Source organism: Chelonus insularis, unplaced genomic scaffold, assembly GCF_013357705.1.
Source record: "Chelonus insularis isolate UGA/USDA-ARS -01 unplaced genomic scaffold, ASM1335770v1 contig_131_pilon, whole genome shotgun sequence".
In the NCBI taxonomy this organism is placed as follows: Eukaryota; Metazoa; Arthropoda; class Insecta; order Hymenoptera; family Braconidae; genus Chelonus; species Chelonus insularis.
In genome coordinates this window covers 2,494,775-2,514,629 of record NW_023276372.1, presented here as the reverse complement: position 1 = coordinate 2,514,629, position 19,855 = coordinate 2,494,775, and the positions used below count along the sequence as shown (strand labels likewise).

General features: G+C 28.3%; 1 protein-coding gene across 5 annotated transcripts in view; it reads left to right on the top strand.

The window, feature by feature from the left end:
• LOC118074059 (monocarboxylate transporter 4-like) overlaps nt 1-19,855 on the top strand; it is a 51,915-nt gene that overhangs the window by 14,416 nt on the left and 17,644 nt on the right. For 2 of the 5 annotated variants that reach the window (XM_035094959.1, XM_035094958.1), the window contains exons 5-8: nt 10,976-11,426; nt 12,726-12,888; nt 16,423-16,533; nt 18,259-18,435. In XM_035094959.1, coding sequence (XP_034950850.1) covers nt 11,253-11,426; nt 12,726-12,888; nt 16,423-16,533; nt 18,259-18,435 — 625 coding nt within the window. In that variant the 5' untranslated portion in view covers nt 10,976-11,252. Of the gene's footprint in view, nt 1-6,541; nt 6,659-10,975; nt 11,427-12,725; nt 12,889-16,422; nt 16,534-18,258; nt 18,436-19,855 lie in introns of those variants that run through there. The other 3 variants (XR_004691173.1, XR_004691175.1, XR_004691174.1) reach the window with 2 other exon arrangements.

Below are 19,855 nucleotides of genomic sequence, written 5' to 3'. Positions count from 1 at the left end.
GATTAAATGCAACAATAGAAGTTGAAGTAAAATATGTAGTCCTAGAAATATCCATTAATTATTATGATCATTATAGACGAAGTATGATTGAAGAATATAACACTAAATCGATTCTATTAATAAGGATTTATTTTATATTCCAAGTAACCAATTTTAGGTTTATCAATAGATGGTTTAATGAGAGAGAGAGAGCTCATTAATTAAATGCAACAATGGAAATTGAGGTGGACAATATACTATTCAGGAAAAATTAATTATTATGATGAAAATAGATCAAGGCATAATATATATCATGATTATTTTCTATAAAAATGAACATTTTTTAAGTCGATATAATCATATTTATAACAACTGAACAAATCATCGAAGAAACCTTTAAAAAGATATTCATGAATAGCAGATTCTGCTGTTACCAATGCATTCATTATTTTTTTTTCATCTATTTTCTGTATCATTATCCCAAGTAAAATACAAAATAATAATGATGTTTTTATCACACTGTAGTAGCTCTAAATTATTGAAATGTATGCGAAAAACATATGCATTATAATAATGAATAAGCTGTTTATGATGGGATAATTATTAATAATCGAAATGCTTTTGGTTTTATTAAAAATGAGATTTAAAATTTTTTTATTATATTTATGAATACTCTGTTGGATTTTATACACAAATTTATTGTACTCTCTCGGGTTTATGAATATTGATAACCCTGGGAAACGAAAAAAAAACCATTCTAATACAATAAACATTGTTTTGAGTAAATATTTGTCTTAGATGAATAAAGAATTAATTTTCTGAAGAATAATTCATGAAGATAATAAACAAGCATTTTAAGAAAAATTCCACAATAGTTAACATTCTTTTTGTGTTATTAAATTTAAATGATTTTAAAATAATTATCTGTGTCTTCATTGAAATTCTAGAGCTCAAGTTGATGATGAATCTCCTTGAATAATTTTGTCCCTTATCAATAAGTTAAGGGATCAATATAACAATCATTGATTAGTTTCTTGATCCTTTACTTATTGATTAAGAGAAATTTCAATATTTCACACTCCAATAAATAGTTTCAATAGATAATTATCATCTAGATGAATGATCAATTTGTCAAATAAATTCATTCAGTAATTAGTTAAACTACAATTCATGGCATACACCAGGATGCATGAGTTGAAGATACTATTGATTATCATCGCATGAGTGTTTCTATTCATTTTACTGAATAGGAGCAGACACGTATATTAAGATAAGCCTTGAGGATATTCATGGCTAACATCCAATGCGTGAGAAAATCTATTCAAGGTGATATTCTCAAGAAGCTTGACAAAACGTCGAAACCCAACATAAATAGTTGTTGAGCTTGATGGAGTTGGAAAGTGAATTTGTCGATGAGATCAAGTGAGTTAACATGTAATCAAGATGGTCCTAACAACTCTTGAGTCGAGATAAGATCCCTTTTCCATCTTCGTAAATGTAAAGCTCGTAATAGCAAACACGACTTGCATTACCTGCAAGATTGACTGATAATTGAATTTCTTACTACTTGGTATCAGACTTCCAGAAAGGAAAGTGAGAGGTTCATTATTTTGTGACTCTACATTACGAAAACACAATTTTGTTTAGTACTGGAAAAGGTAGTAACCAGCAAAAACATGAAACCACTTTTTGTTATGTTTTATTGTGTCGTTCAGAATTTGTATAGCGCTGTCAGCCTGAATTAAAATGAGCAAAAAAATGACTGATGAAGTGGTGGGATTTAATCAATTAAATGTTAAACTGTTTTAATAATTAATAAAGGAATTAATGTGGTGCTCGAAGCATTGGGTATAATGATTTCAATATATTTAAAGCAAAACTTTTAATTCCTCATTATCAACAGCAATATCAATATTGAATAATCATGATGATAATGATAATAATAATAATAATAATAATAATAATAATTATAGAAAAGGTTCAGATTTCGTTCATATGTAAAATATTCTACAAGAATTTTCTGAAAATATAATATCCTGAATGAAAAATATGCTCGACAAAACATGTTCGGATGAAAAATACTTCTGATACAAAAAATATCTGTGTATTCAAGCATGGTGATAAACAATAAAATGTTTATTTAAAACAATATAAACTCTGGTTCATACAAACAATGTAATCCCAAAAGAAATAATAAAAATTTTAAAATTACATTTTAAATGTATATGCTATTTTACCAAAATTGAATTCCGATTAAATGAATCTAAACTGAGTCTTTTTACAAAAATATTCAATCCATTAATTTATTTTTCCAATAATTGTACATACATGTAATGGAAAGTAATGCATATATTCAACTGTATGTAATATCTTCATATAACAATGTGATAATTAACTGAGTAACCTTTAAAATTGTTACCACTCTTCATTGACACAATTTAATCATTAGCAAATAAATAATAATCCTTTAATTAAATTTTAAAACCGTATTCTAATAAAACGTGAACATGATTTTGTCATATATACAGTTTAATTAATTTTCTTGGCAAGAGTTCGGTGTTTAAGAAAGAAAACAAAGGCTGACTAGTTCATCAATCAATAACGCAGTAAAACAACAGAATAATCGAGCAGAATAACAATAGACAAGCTCCAAAGCTGCTTTTGCTGTTCTCCATATGAACTTGTTTATTATTCAAATATAGAGCAGCGAATATCATTTACGATTACTGTGTTAGTGATGATTGTATTGGCAACACGTTTGCGGCACCTGTATCTTTTTTATGTGATTTGGGGGCCATCGATGGCATCACCAGGACTTTCCGGTGTCGACAAGATTTATGTGATTCCAATATCAAATGGTAATTCAATGAGGGACTTTGCGGTATCTCATGAAAGCTTTGACACTTTCAGGATGTTGACTTTCCTGAAGATACATCGCAGTTTCATAAATCAATCTATTTCATACAATTCGTTCTATTTCTTATTTATAATTACTTGTCACCAACTTTTTTTATCCTATTTATTTCCTTCAAGTCTATCATTGCTTTCGATCACTTAATTAGATTCTTTGAACTCTTCAATCAATTGTCTCCAACGGTTTCCTCCAACCTTTCAGCTTTGTCTCGTAATGAGCTTTCTTCCATTTTTCGATCGATTGTTTTTCTTTTTTTTGTCTTGCTTTTTTTCTGGAGCTCAGTTGGTTGTTCAAAATAATTGAGTAGATTAACAATATACATGAATGGTTGCTAATGAAGATATTATATGGCGGCTTTATTGTACACTCCGGTGGGTATGTTTTATCGTTAATGTATTTAGACATGTATTTAACAATCATATCCGATATAGCTTGCCTCAGGGAGATTTTCCTATTATTCAAAATTGTTTAATAATATATATCGTTGTAACATATGTATCGACGAATCGAGATCTACAAGCACAAGTCGAGGTCAGTACTCGAATCCAACTTCAAACCCGATTAGAAACTTTGTTTCCGATTCTCTCTGTTCTTGTGGCTTTTCGTGGTAGGATTTACAAAGGATCGTTTGCTCCTATATCTCTCTGTCATTTTCTACGTTGGAAGCTAACCTGTTTGTGCGTTAACATTGTAATTGAGTAAACGGCCTGTATTAAATTCAAATAGAGAATATAAAATAGTTTGAGTTTTTTTGTAAACATATGTTTTCTTTATTTACATATTATTATTTTTAGAGTTAAAAAATACCTTTGAAAAGCTTTTGCTGAGTAGAAATTTAATAATTGATCATTGTTTTGAAGTCAGAAATGATTTGAATTGATCTAGAATAAGTAGTTGAATATTGTCTTTTTATTGATCAAACATTGTTAATAGTCGAAAAAAAAATAAATTGGAGTAGAAACATTTTCCAAATTGATTCTGTTTTATTAAAAACTAAAGAAAACATGGAATAAAAAAGTTTAAAAATTTTTCAAGCTTTAGTGAGAATGAATTCAACTTAAAATAATCAAAAACATAGTATTTTTCTGCTTGAACAACTTTTAAAACTTTTGCTCAAAGTATTCCAATAAACTTTATAGACAATCTGAGTTTGACATAGTTTGTATTGATGAGTATACCCTTTTAGTTTGAATGAATCAACAATTATCTAAACTCCGTACCGTTATTAATTATTTAGAGAAACGATGACTCGGTGTTAGTGTTTTCTATAAGCTTCTTCAGCACCTGTTGCTTGAATCGTCAAATTCTCCTCTCATTTTCTTCTCACGTAAGCTTTCTTGGCTGAGTAACATCTTAGAACAACATCTTGCTACCGTCCTAGTATACTTGAACTTAGAGAAACATAAGCAATGTTAAGTAGAACTGTCTACGAAGTGGTTAGACATGTTTTATTGCCTTTTTTTATAAACGAGCAAATATATTTTAAGTTTATTAATTTTAATTCCATTGATTCCTTTTATATGCGTCTAACTATTAGTAGAACATTTAGGGCAGAACAAATGCCTATAGGAATCTGGTCTATTTAGTCTACATTTGACGCTTTGTTCTCTTTGTAACGTGAAATCCAGGAAAATATCGGTATTTTTATTATCTTTCTTCGACCTATTTTATCATCGTTCTATTATTATTATTACTCTTATTATCATTATTATTATTGATAAATGATAATGAAAAATAGAAATCAACCAATTTTGATGTTATTTTTATATTGATATCATATCTATTCTATTATTAATTATAACAATAATTCTGTTGAAGAATTTTTTTCCTCTGCTCTTCTTCTTCTGCTTTTTTTTTCAAATATCCAAAAAATGTATCAACAGTTCCAATACTATCACTAATTGTCTGTGTATATTTAGAAAAAATTAAAACCGATGAAAATTTTTTAACAAATTTATAAAATTTTTGAAAGTAAAAGTAAATTTTCAAATACACTTTTTGATAAATTGGAGTGTAAATTTTTTTTTTTTTTTTTGAACTTTTCGAAAACAAAGGAAAACCTAAAAATTCACAAAATCTCGAAGAACTATGAACAGACACAAAGTAAATATTCTTTAAAATTAAAATTACCGTACCAAATGAAAAGATAGAAATTTTAATCATACTTGACTGGATAAAAAGAATTTCAGATTTAAATAGCTCTAATCAACATTAATTTTAATTAGATTTTAAATGCAATAAACAAGAGAGTAAGACAAAAATTCAAATGCTCGTGATTATCACTAGTGAAATGAGGTAATTACGAATTTTATGCAGAGTTATAATATATACTCAAGTAATTACAATTAATTATCGCGAAAATCGAGACAATTGCTATATTGCACATAATATATTTAAACTCTACAATCGTAATGAAATATCTTTCATCATTATTGATAAAATAATTAAAAGTTTTCTGTTTATCAAGTTTATTTATTCACGTTAAATAAATATACATTTTGCTATAAAAGTTTATGTATTAACTTCCATAGTCGTAGTTATTAAAAAAAATGTACAAAGTTTTGATAATTATCCATTCTTTATTGGTTCCATTATACAAAATTCGAGAAGCTCATCCATGTATAAATAGAACATCTTGTTCCTCATTATGTACCCGAGCACTATGTAGTCTTCATCATGCTTGGAACAAGCTGGTGGTTGCTGAAGTCGTTGTAACTGTAAAGACTAAGCGAACAAGTAAGAACTCAATCGTGGTGACCAACCACAAGTTCTCTCGACCTTACAAAGTTTACTTCACATCTCTTATTTAATATTACCTTCAACTTTTGTAATATATCTCCAATTACTTACTTTACATTCTACGTGACTTATCCACAAGCTATAAAACTGGTCGAACTTAATATTCATTGGTAATTAAGAATACCTAATCGATTAAACAAAAATTACCATTTTATCTTTATGATACCAATAATGGGATAATTATCTTAAATAACGACTCAACCCTAAGCCACTAACGCAATTCTGAAGAAAGCAAAAAAAAAATACTTTTAATATCGAAAAAGTAATTGTAAAGAGAATGATAAAATTTATAGTGCACTATAAGAAAGCAACTTGTACACGTGAGAAATTTTTATTGCTTGAAAATGATTTTTATTTGTGTTCTATGTAGGTAATTAAGGGTAAAAAAGTGAGCAAAAAACACAGGATAATTACGAGATGTTTTAAATTGGTATAAAAATGATCAATAAAAGTAGAAGAAGAAAGCAAAATAAAAAGTAGGTGAGAAAAACAAAACCATTCAACACGGTTTATACTCCCGCGATTATCTAGGTTCCTATAACACTTTTTTTTTTAAACCTTTTTTCCATATTTTGAAGGCAGCACGATCGATTTATCGTACACTAGACGTGTAAATCTCTTGATATAACCTGTTACATCCATTCCACGCTGTTGCCACATGAATGACTGATCGTTGAGAGGTATTAACTGATTTCCACACGAGTTTCTAGATTTTCAAATCGATTTCGAGATTTATCAGTAAAAATCAAAAGATCAGATTGAAAGTTGTGACGAAAGCTTTTGAATGTTAATTTATATCAGTAAATGAATAGATTAGTTTTCAACATGATGTTCTACCGTTTAATTTAGTTTTTCAAGTGCGCAACAGCGGTTGAGTTGGACCAAGAGTTTAGACATATATAGAGCAATAGGTCCCGGGGTTTCCCGGCTGCTGGCAGCCCGAGCAACAGCGAGGGAATAGAACATGGATGCAGAGAGCAAGAGAATAGAGAAAGCAGAGAGGTGGAGGTGACGGGGAAATACTGAAGGTATACAGAAAGGAGCGTAGGGCTGGAGTAGGGAGACTTGTGTGAGATGAAATCAATAATACACCTTCATTCAAAAAGCTCATACCGGAATTTCTACATTATCTTCTTTACATTTGATCTTAGAAGAATCATATCGCGGGTATTGAACAGAAAGTCTTTATGAAAAGAAGTTTTAGAAGAAAAAAAAATTTTTATTTTATTCCAAAATTAGATCAGAAATCTTTTATTCGCAAATTTCTTCCCACTTTGATCTTCAATTTTGCAAAAGTTTATTATGATTTCTTTAATTGAAAAAAATTATTCACATAGTTCTTTGCTTAAGGTATTTCGATCACTTCGGGCTATATCAAAAAAAAGATCCAGGGCCTGTTGAAATATAAATAATATTTTTTATTAAATATACACACTAGCTTTTTGTATATTAATTAATTTGTCTTTAATTACTTCGAAAAACATAAACAAATTAATGCCTATTCCATAAAAGAGTACGTTAAAATTAGAATGAAAGATTATTGAAACAAACGTATTATTTTTTAATGATCTTTAATTCTTATATAGCAAAAAAAATGTTAAGAAAAAATCAATCTCAATCAAAGTACTTCAAGGAAAACAAATTCTATTTTTAATACTATAATTTTTGTTTTTTTTTATCTAAATGTTTTTATGAATAAAAATTAGGGTAGTTTATTTTTTCTCTGATGTTTGTCGATAGGAATAAATGGCCTTCTTTATAAGAATTTGTGAAATTTAGGAGAAACGAAATTACAAATGTCGCAAATATATTTTTTATTGGATTATTTTCTGAAATTAAACCAAGGGTTAATATATGTTTCTGAAGTGAAATAATATAGTTTGAATATAGCTTTTATGGATATCGAAAAAAAAAGAAGTCGAGAAAAACTTTTTCTCAACATTTATCTCACAAATCGATATTCCACAAGGCTTTTCGATAGCTTAGACAAGAACAAAAGTTTTAACGCTTATATCGTAGTGTATTATATATTATAACCAGTGACATAAGAAGCAGAAATCTCATCGATGATTATTGGAGCAAAATGAACGGAGAAAAGTTTTACAAAGTTGGAATTATACTGAAAAGAAACATTAATACATCTTTTACTACATAAATTGCTATTAATTTATATAAGAGGGGAGTCAATAATCTCACGCATCCCCTTATTTTCTTGTGGAAAAAAATCAATTTTTCTTTCTTTTGACCAAAGAAGCATGAATTAGTCACTCTTTCATTGAAACGAGACAAAGGCAGATGGCTTTTTGTTGAAGAAAAAATTCAGGAAAACACATGAGACATTTAGATGAGATTTTAAGAAGAATTAAAAGCATGAATTAAGAATGGGATTTGCAATTTTATATCCACCTTCATTTGTTCATCAACAGATGAATCACGAGACAGGATATGCTTGAAAAAAGCGGATTGCTCGGATGATTGCAAGGTGAATCAATAGAACGACAGTTAGAAAAAAAGCTCATACAAAACTTTAACGATGACGAGACCTCGTTTTGTTCTATATCGTATCTTCTTCTTTTTTTATAAACCAGTTGTCAAAGTTATTTCCGTTGAATATATCTAGTGGATATATACTGCTGCTTTGAAAATGGTTTATTTCCGGTGAAGCCATTGGTTTTATAGCTTGAAAGTGTCCCGCACATAATATTCTTTGTGGCAAAATTTTTATGAACAAACAATTATTCAACCGGTGGTAAAAACAGCTCAAGTTCATTAGACTATGAACTTCTTTTACAAAATTAATAGACACATTTGAGGTATTATTTATAATATAACAATTTTTCATCTTTTTTATTCCTATGCTTATCTTGTTATTTACTCAAATTACTAGCTTTTCTGTAATATTTAACTTTATTTCAGCAAAACGTGATTCGATATTACAAGAACGTGACATATTTCAATGAAATATTTTATCTAAGGAAATTTTTTTCATTGCATACTGATAGTCTCATAATAATTCTAGAAGAAAGTTTTACTGTTATGTTATAAAAATATAAACGAAATTGTTGGAATTATATTATACCATGAAATTTATTTACTTGCTAACATTTTGAAGATCTAATGTGTTTATTTATGGCAATAGATGAGAATGATTTCAACAAAAAATTCAAGTGGAAAGAATATTTTAAAAAGAATTGAGCTTTTTTCTGCTCAATATAGTCTGCATCGTAGGTGGATTTAATCTAGAAGGATTATCGATGATGCGTCTTTTAGTACCTACGCCTCGACTTATTTTTCTTGACCCTTTCTATCCCTACGATGAAACTACTGCTTTTGAAGGGCGCATATAGAATCCTTTTCTCTTCCACAACTTCATATCCGGTGGGTTTACAGGCTAAAGGAGAAAATCCTGATATTGCCCGAGCTTAGACGCCACGTTGATCAGATTATTTATACCTTTTATGTATTAAAGATAGTTTTATTTATCTATTTTTTTTTAAACAATGATGAAGTTTGCAAAATTAGAAACATTAATTGTTTCTAAACAAACTTTCTAAAAAAATTCCAACAATAGTTGAGATTATTTTTGTTTATTTTATTGAATGTTATCAAAGATATTTTTTTCAAATAAAAGTTTCAGTGAAAATTGCTCCAATAACTTTTCAAGAATAAATTATCACGAAATAGATATTAAAGATATTTAACAGAAGAAATTTTTCTGGTAAAAACATGAAAAATGACTTTGAAAATTTTTCTTAGTTAAATAAATGGTCTTGGAATCTAGACAGGTTGGTGAAAGTTCTTGATCTGGCAGATCTTGGGATTCTCTATTAAAACTCTTGAAACATTACTTTTTACCCATCAATCCTCTTATAGAGTTTTACACTATCTAGAAACATCACAAAGTTATTCAGACATTTTAGAAAATCAATACCTGGGGGAAAATTAGGTACTTTTATGAAACAATCTCTTTCCAAAATGAAAAACATACAAATAACTTTTTAAAAACCTAATCTCAGAGCAAGTTTTTTTTAGGGGTTATTATTTTTATGGTGAGCTTTTGTATTTGGGGATTATTTTGTTCAGACTCTCTTGAATAGAGTTATTTAGCAGTACAGCCAAAATTGAAGCAGTTGGTATGAATAGAAGGGCTTAAATCAACAGGAAAATGTATTACTATCAATTCATGGACAAACTATAGACCAAGTGCTTCAGAAACTGAACCATCAATCAAAGTGTAGCAACAATTATCATTCAAGAATTTTTTACTCCAATCATTTATCTTCCCTCAAAATGGATAGCATTTTTAATGAATGAATCTAAATTGAAAGTAAGTATTTACATAATTGTGCAAGTTTTTTGCTTATCACTGAATTTCCGAGAATTAAATTTCTGTCGATAGTGTGTAATGATTCATTTATTCAATGCAGAAATAAGAAATGAGGGATATTCTGGATATTTTAGAGGTTATAATAATAAAAAAAATCAATCTCTCGAAACGATAGCGAGGTAAAAAATATCGCAAGTCACAGCAGAATTATGAAAAAGTATCATATAATGCTTGGAGATAAATCTCTTTACGCTTCCTGACACTAGTAGTTCTGCTTGATTTCGTTTCTGTTGGATGCTTCATACATATTAAGTATTCGATGGTGTACAACTTTTGCCAACAAATGTCCAAAGCTTACAGTGTCATGTTTAAACTAACTTTTAACAAGGAAAAAAAAGAAAATAGAGAAAATTTGACGTGTCATCCAATTCACTATGATGTATGAGCACACTGACTTTTACCATTAAAGAAAAGATTTATTTTTTTACATTTAAATGTTAAAAAAAATATTCTGAAACTATGACAGATCAAAAGTCTGCTACTGTGATAGTTTTAATTTTTTTTAAGCTCACAAAAAAAATTCTAGATTTTTTTTAAAGTATGTGGTTATTCAAATTAACAAGAATGAAGTGTAAAATACTGGAAAAATATTTTAAATATTTTTTCATTCAACTTCACTCAATTGAAAAGTTTCTAATAGTTACAAAACCATATTGCACGTTATTTCGTATATTATTAACATTTTTATATTGAGATGAATTAATAATGTTGTACAATACACTTAATAAATCAATAATTGATAAATGTCTACTGAATAATTCAAATATACTATAAGTGATAATATTTACCATCAGAATGAATTCAACCTCGATATTTTATAAAATATTGCATACACATTGAAATCTATCGTTTTTCTATTAAGCAGACTAAAATATTTTTTCTTTTTTTTATTGCAGCTGTCGACGTTAAATGATGCAGAGGAAAGCAGAATTCGTGATTGAATGAATCAAAAACGAAGTAGAAAAATTTAATCAACTGCAAACGAGAATGCAGTGATAATAAAGCACTGTAAGTCATAAAGTGAATGAAGATGATCGAGAAGAAAAGAAAATGGAGAAAGTACAACGTTCAAAGATTTTTACGGTATTCGATTAGCAAACGAATGTGGGTAGTAAAGAAAAATCATTACGGAAGTAATAAAGTAGTTCTAATGTCGCACTTAAGGCAGTGAAGATGTTAGACGAGTGTGGGGGAACAAATGTAGGGTGGGGTGGTCCACCGGGGGTACGAGGTGGTTGGTCGACACCCGCTGGTGGTTGTAGAAATTCTGCTATGAGCTTTAGTGGCAGTGTACCCTCTCTTCACCCCACGGGATCAATTCGCTCTCTTCGATCTCAACATTCTCAGGTAATTTACTCTAATTCTATTAATTACCAATTTACCCATTGACACCTGATTTTTATTATCTTTCATTCTTATCTGTAATAGTACATTTATTTTATTCAATTTATTCTCTTTGCTTTCATCGATATTCTATAGAATTTTTTTTTCTGATGGAAAATATATTTTAAATGTGTCAGAAAAAAATGGACTCTATTTTTTGCAAGAATTGATTTGATTTTTTTTAGATTCTCTATTGTATTCTCAGTTGTATAAAAAAATTCCTAATTCATCAAATGTTTTCACGGATGTTGTGGAGAGTAGGTATTTGAAAGCGATGGGGTTAATTGGAAGAGAAAAATATTGACTACTGTCTGTAATTCAATTTGACATTTAAGAGAATATTGGAAACCATTTTGAAATAATTTTCAAACCACGTCTTCAAATATTCCTATTGTTTCGGATCAATATTGCTTTTTATAATATAATCATAATGGATGAATAAATTTATAAAATTAATATGAATAATTACGTTGAGTATTACAACAGCAATTATTATTAGATTAGCAATCGTAATTATGTTTCATGTTTAATTGAATCATCTATTTCTTCATTAAGAGTTAATTCGATTAGCCTTTGAGTATTAATATGAAAAGCTCTAATTCAAGCTCTATTCTATAATATTTGTTTCAAAAATACCTAATATTTTTTTTCATTCGATTAGTAATACAGATATTATTTTTTCTGCAAATATAAAAATTCTATTTAAACGTTAAAATATTTTCAACTTTAAATTTGGTTACCTTCTATATATATATATATATGTAGAATAGTATTTTTGATAGCTTTGATAACGTGTTGTTATTTAAAAAAATATTTTTCAATTAAATTCAAAAGTCATTACCTTTTTGGGACACAAAAAGAGTTCAATCAAACGTTGATCTTAAATATCTTTTTGTCAAAAGTTTAAGTGTTTATTAAAATGGCCATAATGACTTCAAGCATTCAAAAAAGTCCAAGCATGATACTTCATCTTTGCCTACTTTATAATTTCTCGGTCCTTTAACCTGATATACTTGTGAAACTTTTAATCTATAAAAGGATACTTTCTTTAATATTAAATTTTTCGTAACTTTTTACTTTACTCATCACTTTCCACCATGCCTACTTAAATGGTAATAAATAATTTCCGTCTATTATTTTCTCATTATTCTTGTCTATTTCGGTAAAATTTTCATCGTAATATCAACTTCCATTATTCTCCTTTCTAGTTTATTTTTATTCTATTTATTTCTTTTTTTTTAACAAAAAATCGTTGTTTTTTAGATACCAGAGACACCCAGGCGATGTTTACACTGTCATCCGATACACATAACTACCCCAAGCCACTGTACTCCACACACCCCTATACATTATTATACTCCGAGTCACTGTATGGAAGGACAAAATGGTACATACACGCCTCATCGTTGCAACTCCTTTCATGGAGGTAAGGAAAATGTATTTTATTGACATTTATTTTTCAAGCATAAAAAAAAAATGTTTCACTATCTTTATAGTGCTCTCGTTACATTCGTTTATGTGTTTTTCAAGAGAAATGCTAACAGTATATTACAGAATAATTTTCTTCGATTCCATCAACAACTGTACTAGTTTAGAGAACTTTACGCTTGGAAATTGAAAGGATTGATTCGAAGAATTTTTGAGATAAGTTAGAATATTTTTTTCCAAAGATACAGTTAAAAAAATGGAGAAATTACAGACTTTATAAAATATTTCAAATGGTCCATTCTGTTTATTGACTCGAAATATTTTTACAGATATTACGAAAAATATGAGAGCTCATTTCTTCTCTTATCAACCATTTTATTTTTATTTTTCTGTTTACTTCGATTTTTTTTTAAAGCTTCCAACTATTATTTTTACACCAGTACTTTATTTTTTAACTATTCTCATTTTATATTTTTCGATTCAAAAGCTCACAATAAGAATAAAATGTACTGGCAATTTTTTTTATAGTCAAAATCTAATTACAAATGGTAGTCATTCATTTAAATAAAAAATTCAAATAACGACACAACCCTTAAAATTTATAAAACTGCTTCAAAAGTACTTTTCATTACAAGATCATTATTACATTAACTGCATTTCATCGAGAAAATATTAGATTAAATTTTAAGTTAATTTTCTGACCTTTTTACTTTTATTGAAGGAAATTATTATTGATTTGGTGGTAGCTTATCAAATCATTAGAAAATCGAAGGTCCGTCTCTTCTCAATAATAACATTAAGGTCTTTTTGTGCTAGTAATTAAAAAATATTGTATCAGAGGTGATGAAAACATTTTGTTAATTAATTTGACTTGACTGAATTAGAAAAATTCTATTACCAATAGTTGTCAAACTCTTCATTCATTCCTGTTAAATTATTACTTAATAATTTTTTTTATCATTGAATGTGACTTTTAATTAATGTTAAATTTAATTATGATGTACTTTTCAAAGTGCTCCTGAGTTACTGTGTCATTTTTTATAATATTATTTATTTGTGCAATTCTATAAATACATATAACATTTTATCGTGGTTGACCGACCGTACATTAACGAGGATTATCTATTTACATCGTGGCCTTTGCTGCAGCATGTTTACGTTTATACGCTAATTTACTCATAGTATATGGCAACACGAAATGCATATAACTGTTTCAATCATTTAATACTTCACCTGAGAATTTATGTTGCTTTATGAACGTAATAGTTGTATGATGCTCATATTAGAATCAAATAGACTTGATTTATTTCCCATGGCTACATTTACCTCAATCAAAGTGGATTAATTCAGCATTTTTTGTACATGAATAATTTTATATATCTTAACTTTGACTTACAAGTATTAAAAGAGATGTTCAAAGCAACAGAGGTACTATTATTTTACATTTGAAACAGAATTGAAAATAAAACTTTCATCGTTAGCATAATATATTTTGAATTTGTAAGGGAAAAGACTTAAAATAGCTACTAGAAAATATAGTATGGGTACTTTTATATATACATAAATTTGAACCGAGGTAAAGAAAAGTAGATGAGCTTCTCGTTGTTTTTAAATGGATTCTCCAACATCCTTTCGTATAATGAGAAAATATAGAAGGTATATGGCAAAGTCGAGAGTAACTACACCTTTATTCATGCTCACTTAAATCATTTGCTACATCTTCACGTTATTTTAAAGATATTTTTTATCAAGAAATGTTATACCAAAGAGCAAGATGATCACATGAGTGTCTTTAACAAATTCTCACTTTATTACAGTCTCTTTAACGAGTTAAATAATTGTTTTAAATTGAAAAAAATATAACAAGAAGTTTATTTTACTGAGAATTATTCGACGAAAGAGAGAAACTTCTATATTAAATACTTGAGATGTTTTTATTAAAAACGTATTATCAACTTAGAGAAATGAAATTAATTTTCAAACGCTTGCAAGTGGCAGATGATGAAAAATATTTTCTACCTTAATTTATTTTCAAATATTGGCTAATTTTACTTTATTCTAAAATATACTTTTTTTGATTAATGACAACATTTGATAGCTTTATCCATGAAAAGACCTTTTTCCTTTCCATCAAGTCAATAAACGAAGGTACTCAAAGCTATCACACGTGCGGCAAAGAAGCTGCAATGGGTATTGCTTTGAAGAAGAATGGAAGCCGTCTCGCATTACGCACGACTAGTTTTGAGAGCAGTGATGTACCAAGACGTGATTTAAAGGAAGACGAGAGGAATTGTGAGATTCTACAAATGTAATGGAAGAAAAATAAATAAAAGAGATGTTTAAGAGTCAAAAATATTGATTCAGGTCTCAATCTAATATTTTAGATCCATCAGTGATTTATTGTCTAGAAAGCAGCACACATATGTAAGACAGACATATAGCAAATTCACATGCTGGAATAAATCTGAAAGCTAATGAATAGAATAAATTTTTTTTGAGTATGATTAGTAATATTTGCTTCGAGTTGTTGAACTGTCAATGATTGAATAAAATAACTTTAGAAATAACCTGTTATTGTAGTTTATACATAGTTCACACTTCAGTACTTTGGACTAGTTAAACGGATTAGTCCAACTACTCTGGTAATTAGACGTTAATGCATCTGTGTACATACCATGCAGACTACACGGTCTAAATTTTCAGTCCTCAGTATATATGTCTTGCTTAAGCTTTCCTAATGAAACAACTCCAAACAATATATTCAATGCGATGGAGACCAGCATAAGCTAATCAGAAACTTCATTTCTATTGCTATCTTGCTAATTAAGAATACTATGAAATGAATCCTCAAATTTATGCCTTTGAATATATTCAATTTTCTGCTTGATTAAAGTGAATAGTGAGAGAAATAATATAACAATAGATTTACTGAAAATATGTTGAATTATACTAGTTTATGATGTCTGTTTTTTTCATTCAAATTAAAGTTAGCGAATTGGATTTTCCAATTTTTCCAACGCTATTTTCTTTTGTGAAGTTTAACCAGGTAAGAAATTTAGTTAGTTAAAGAAAAAACTTTTCCAAACTACTTACGTTCTCTTGAGCAATAGAAACGTTAAACTACACATTGCAGTGTGGCCCTACTTTCAAATTTATACTTATATTTATTATTGTTATTTTTTTGTAGACACAATAACCATTTATTTTTTGATGGTATTATCCTAGATCCTGCCAAAAAAAAAACAATTCATATTTTATTCATACCTTCATCATAACTTTGCATTAAGTTGGGGCTTTCCCAAGTTTAAAGAGATAAACTAGGTGATTTTTTTTATCTATTAATCATCTTCATTCTTCAAACATATGTGAATAACTAATATTTTTAACTTGATGGAAATTATTCAAATATTTGCCATATCAATATCAATAGATAATAAAATTGAAGCTAAAAATACATGCAACAGTGCTTGAAAAATAAAATAGAAAAAATCGTATAAATATAATTGAAATTCTACAATTTTTTTTATTTCAGATCCTCGTATACGTTGCATGGATATGGACGAAAACCTAGGTGGAAATACAAATTGGGTTCTTGGTGATCTCCGCAGTCTACATCGTTGTGTGCCAGCTCTGCGTCGAACAGGTGAATACGAAATATGTACTAGGTGAAGCGATGAATGCTTCAATTTCTCTATGTGCGTTTCATTTTCTATCTCTCTCTTTTTCTCTCTTTCACATAATTCGCTCTCATTCCACTACGTGAGATGCAAAACCAAACCTATTGATTTGCATTCATGTACCGTCATTCTGATAACTTGTTATTTATCCAAATGCAAACGTGATTAATATTAAAAAGCTTGGTAATGTAACACGAGCATAAAAATGTTTAACAACATACATGATCATATAATCATCATATATTCATTTATTATTATTTTAGTATTATTTCTCACCATAACCTACATGCTTTTAACCAATAATTGTGTAAATATTTTACTGATTAATTTTATTATTAATGAGCTCACACTTTATTTTTCATTTTGTCATTTGCTGATCAACATGTCTTGTAAGCCAATGCACTTTACTTTTAATAAAAGATATAGTCTTGGTGGAATTGCTCATTTCCTATGATTTATCATTAAAGTTTTCATTAAGCACACTGACTCCAATTGAATATTAATCTTTGAACTTTCGAGAATTGCACTTTGCTTTTATCTAATGTTCTACCAACATCTAGCCTCTGGTCTTTATGTGATGAGATAAGCCAACTGCACATTTTAACCTTCTCTCTACTTAACTCTTTAAAGTTGTTTCTAAGTAATGGTTTTGATGTTTTTTTTTTACGAATCTCGAAATTTTTTCAATAATTTATACTACACATAATCTGATTAAATAACAGAGAATAATATTCATGAGAAGGCGCTTATTATTTATGCCTTGATTAAATACAAAAATATGCTTTTATTTTAATTGGAATTTTTTCAATCAAAGCTTCCATAAATTTCATGTATGTGGTTATAAAAATTGAAATCGCGTGCATTAATTATTTTAATATTTATTTAGGGGAAATATTGAATCATTACTGGGTGATTAATTAAAACTTGATTTATATTTTTAATCGTTGGTATTATTTTTTGGAACAAAAAAGCATAATGTTAATAATTATTATTTATTTGTTTTCCTTTTGAAAGTATTTTCTATTCTTTTGATTATTTCATACATTACTAAACTTGGCCTACATTCTTATTCAGGTTATCAGCCTATCAGCTATAGTTTATCATCGTTTTATTTCAAATTTATCTCACCCTGATGTTTGTTTTATTCAGTAGGGATGAAAGTCGCATCTTTTACATATAACATATAAAAAGGATTTTGATCACCCATTAAATAAAAATAACGTGATGTTTATAAATATTTATTTTGAAAAATTATTTACATATTATTTTTTTGAAGAAAAAACTCTCAAGAGTCATTATTCATCATACTAAAAATAAGATTTATCATACATTAATTCAAAAAGGAGAAAAAACTATATATAATTGGACAGTCATAACTTACATAATATCTTTTCAAGATTTATATTTAATAAATTTTAATTGCTAAAAAAATCTTGTCACTGTGTGGTAATTTACAAGTGTTAATTAAAATTATAAAAAAAATTTAGCATGCGGAAAGGTAATTGCAGCACCTAGAGTAAAAGTAATAAGGATCTCATTTTCTGTACAAGCAAAGTCTTAGTATATTTTAAAAGTTTCAAGTACTTCTTTGAGTACCATTCTATCCTAATTTACTCTTTAAAATCGAAATGTTTTTTTTTCATAATGAAACTACAAATTGCAATTTTATTAATCCATTTTTTATTTTTTAGGTTTAGATGTAGCAGGTATGCGATCACATTTTTATCCTGAAGGTGGCTGGGGATGGTTAGTGTGTGCGGCCGGTTTTCTCGCCCTGTTGCTCACCACAGGCATGCAGCTTGCTTTTGGACTCTTACATCTTCAAGCTGTTAAACATTTAGCTGGTAGCCCTCATTTGACAGACATAGGTAAATCCAAATATTCTCCATTAACTTCCTACCTATATTGTTCCCATTATTAAGGTCAAATTGATTTTTTTTACCGATTCGATAATACTTGAATGAAAACTTATCGATTGAGAGTAATTACTTGAACATTAATAACTTATGAAAAGACTCAAAAAGCTGATGAAATTTCCAAAAGTCTCTCCTGTTAATGGATTCATATAAGCAGCTTATCTGGAATTACTAGAAAATTACAGTATTTTTGGGGTGTCGATATTAATGTATTCATATAAAAGATTTTAATCTGACATTATCTTTGATTTTTACATTTTAATAAATATAATAAAGTGCATCTGATATTCTTTTGAGTTAAAATGGGACTGTAATGAGTGTAAAATAAAAAGGCAAACAGAAAATTGACCTGTAGTTAAGTTACTTTATAGTTCAAGCTTATTAACATAATGACTACTTTAATTTTCTGAGAATGCAGATAATATGATAGTAACATCCTTAGGGCATGTTAAAATCAGAGATAGTCACAAGTTCTCTATCGTTGGCAGTAGCCAGAGGACCTTCTGCTCGAGTGAATTTCATACTCAAAGATAATGGTAGACCGCTCGTTAATATTCACACCGTACTCTACAAACGATGCGGTCCATATCATATTATCTCAGTGATACACTGTTGATCGTTAATTATTTCAAATATTCATGAACTTTAACAAAATGATATTTTTAGCTACAATGAAATCAAAGTCTGAAGTCGTGAAGAAATAGCATTAAGTTTGATGCAAAAATTTTTATTTTAGTTCTTTGATCAAATCTATGAGTTTGCTTTTGTGAATATGAAAAAAACGATATCAGTTTTATTATATTTCCGTTGAATATGTCTAAAAAGAATGGGAGATTCAATTTTGAATGAACACAGCAGCTCTAAATAATGCACAAACTCTGGCTAAAGTTGACTAATTTTGAAGGGTCATACTGAACATTATCTTCACATGTCCAGCATTTTGATGATGTTGAAAGGACTGGTTAATCGATTTTGTCTGCCTATGGGTTAATCAATTTGTTTCATGTTCTTAAATTGATCGAGGCTACTGCTTCATTGATTGAACCATATTGAAGTTATTTGAAAAGATTTGATGAATTTTATATGAAAAATTTAATTTCATCCTAATGAATTTAGTACAGGTTTCTTGATTGAGTTAAAAATTCAATTTGTTTGCGTGTACTCTGAAACTTAATTAATAATTCAGTACTCGGTAAAGTCAAGTAATTTTTAGAATGAAATGAAGAAAAATAGGGTTTAATAATTTAAGTAATTTTATAGTGTGAAAATATAATTGAAATTGAAGTTTTAGTTTTGGTACTCATTATGAACATTTCCTGTTCTGTTGAGAAAATTTAATAATGGTTTTATATCTTTCTAGTATTATATTAAT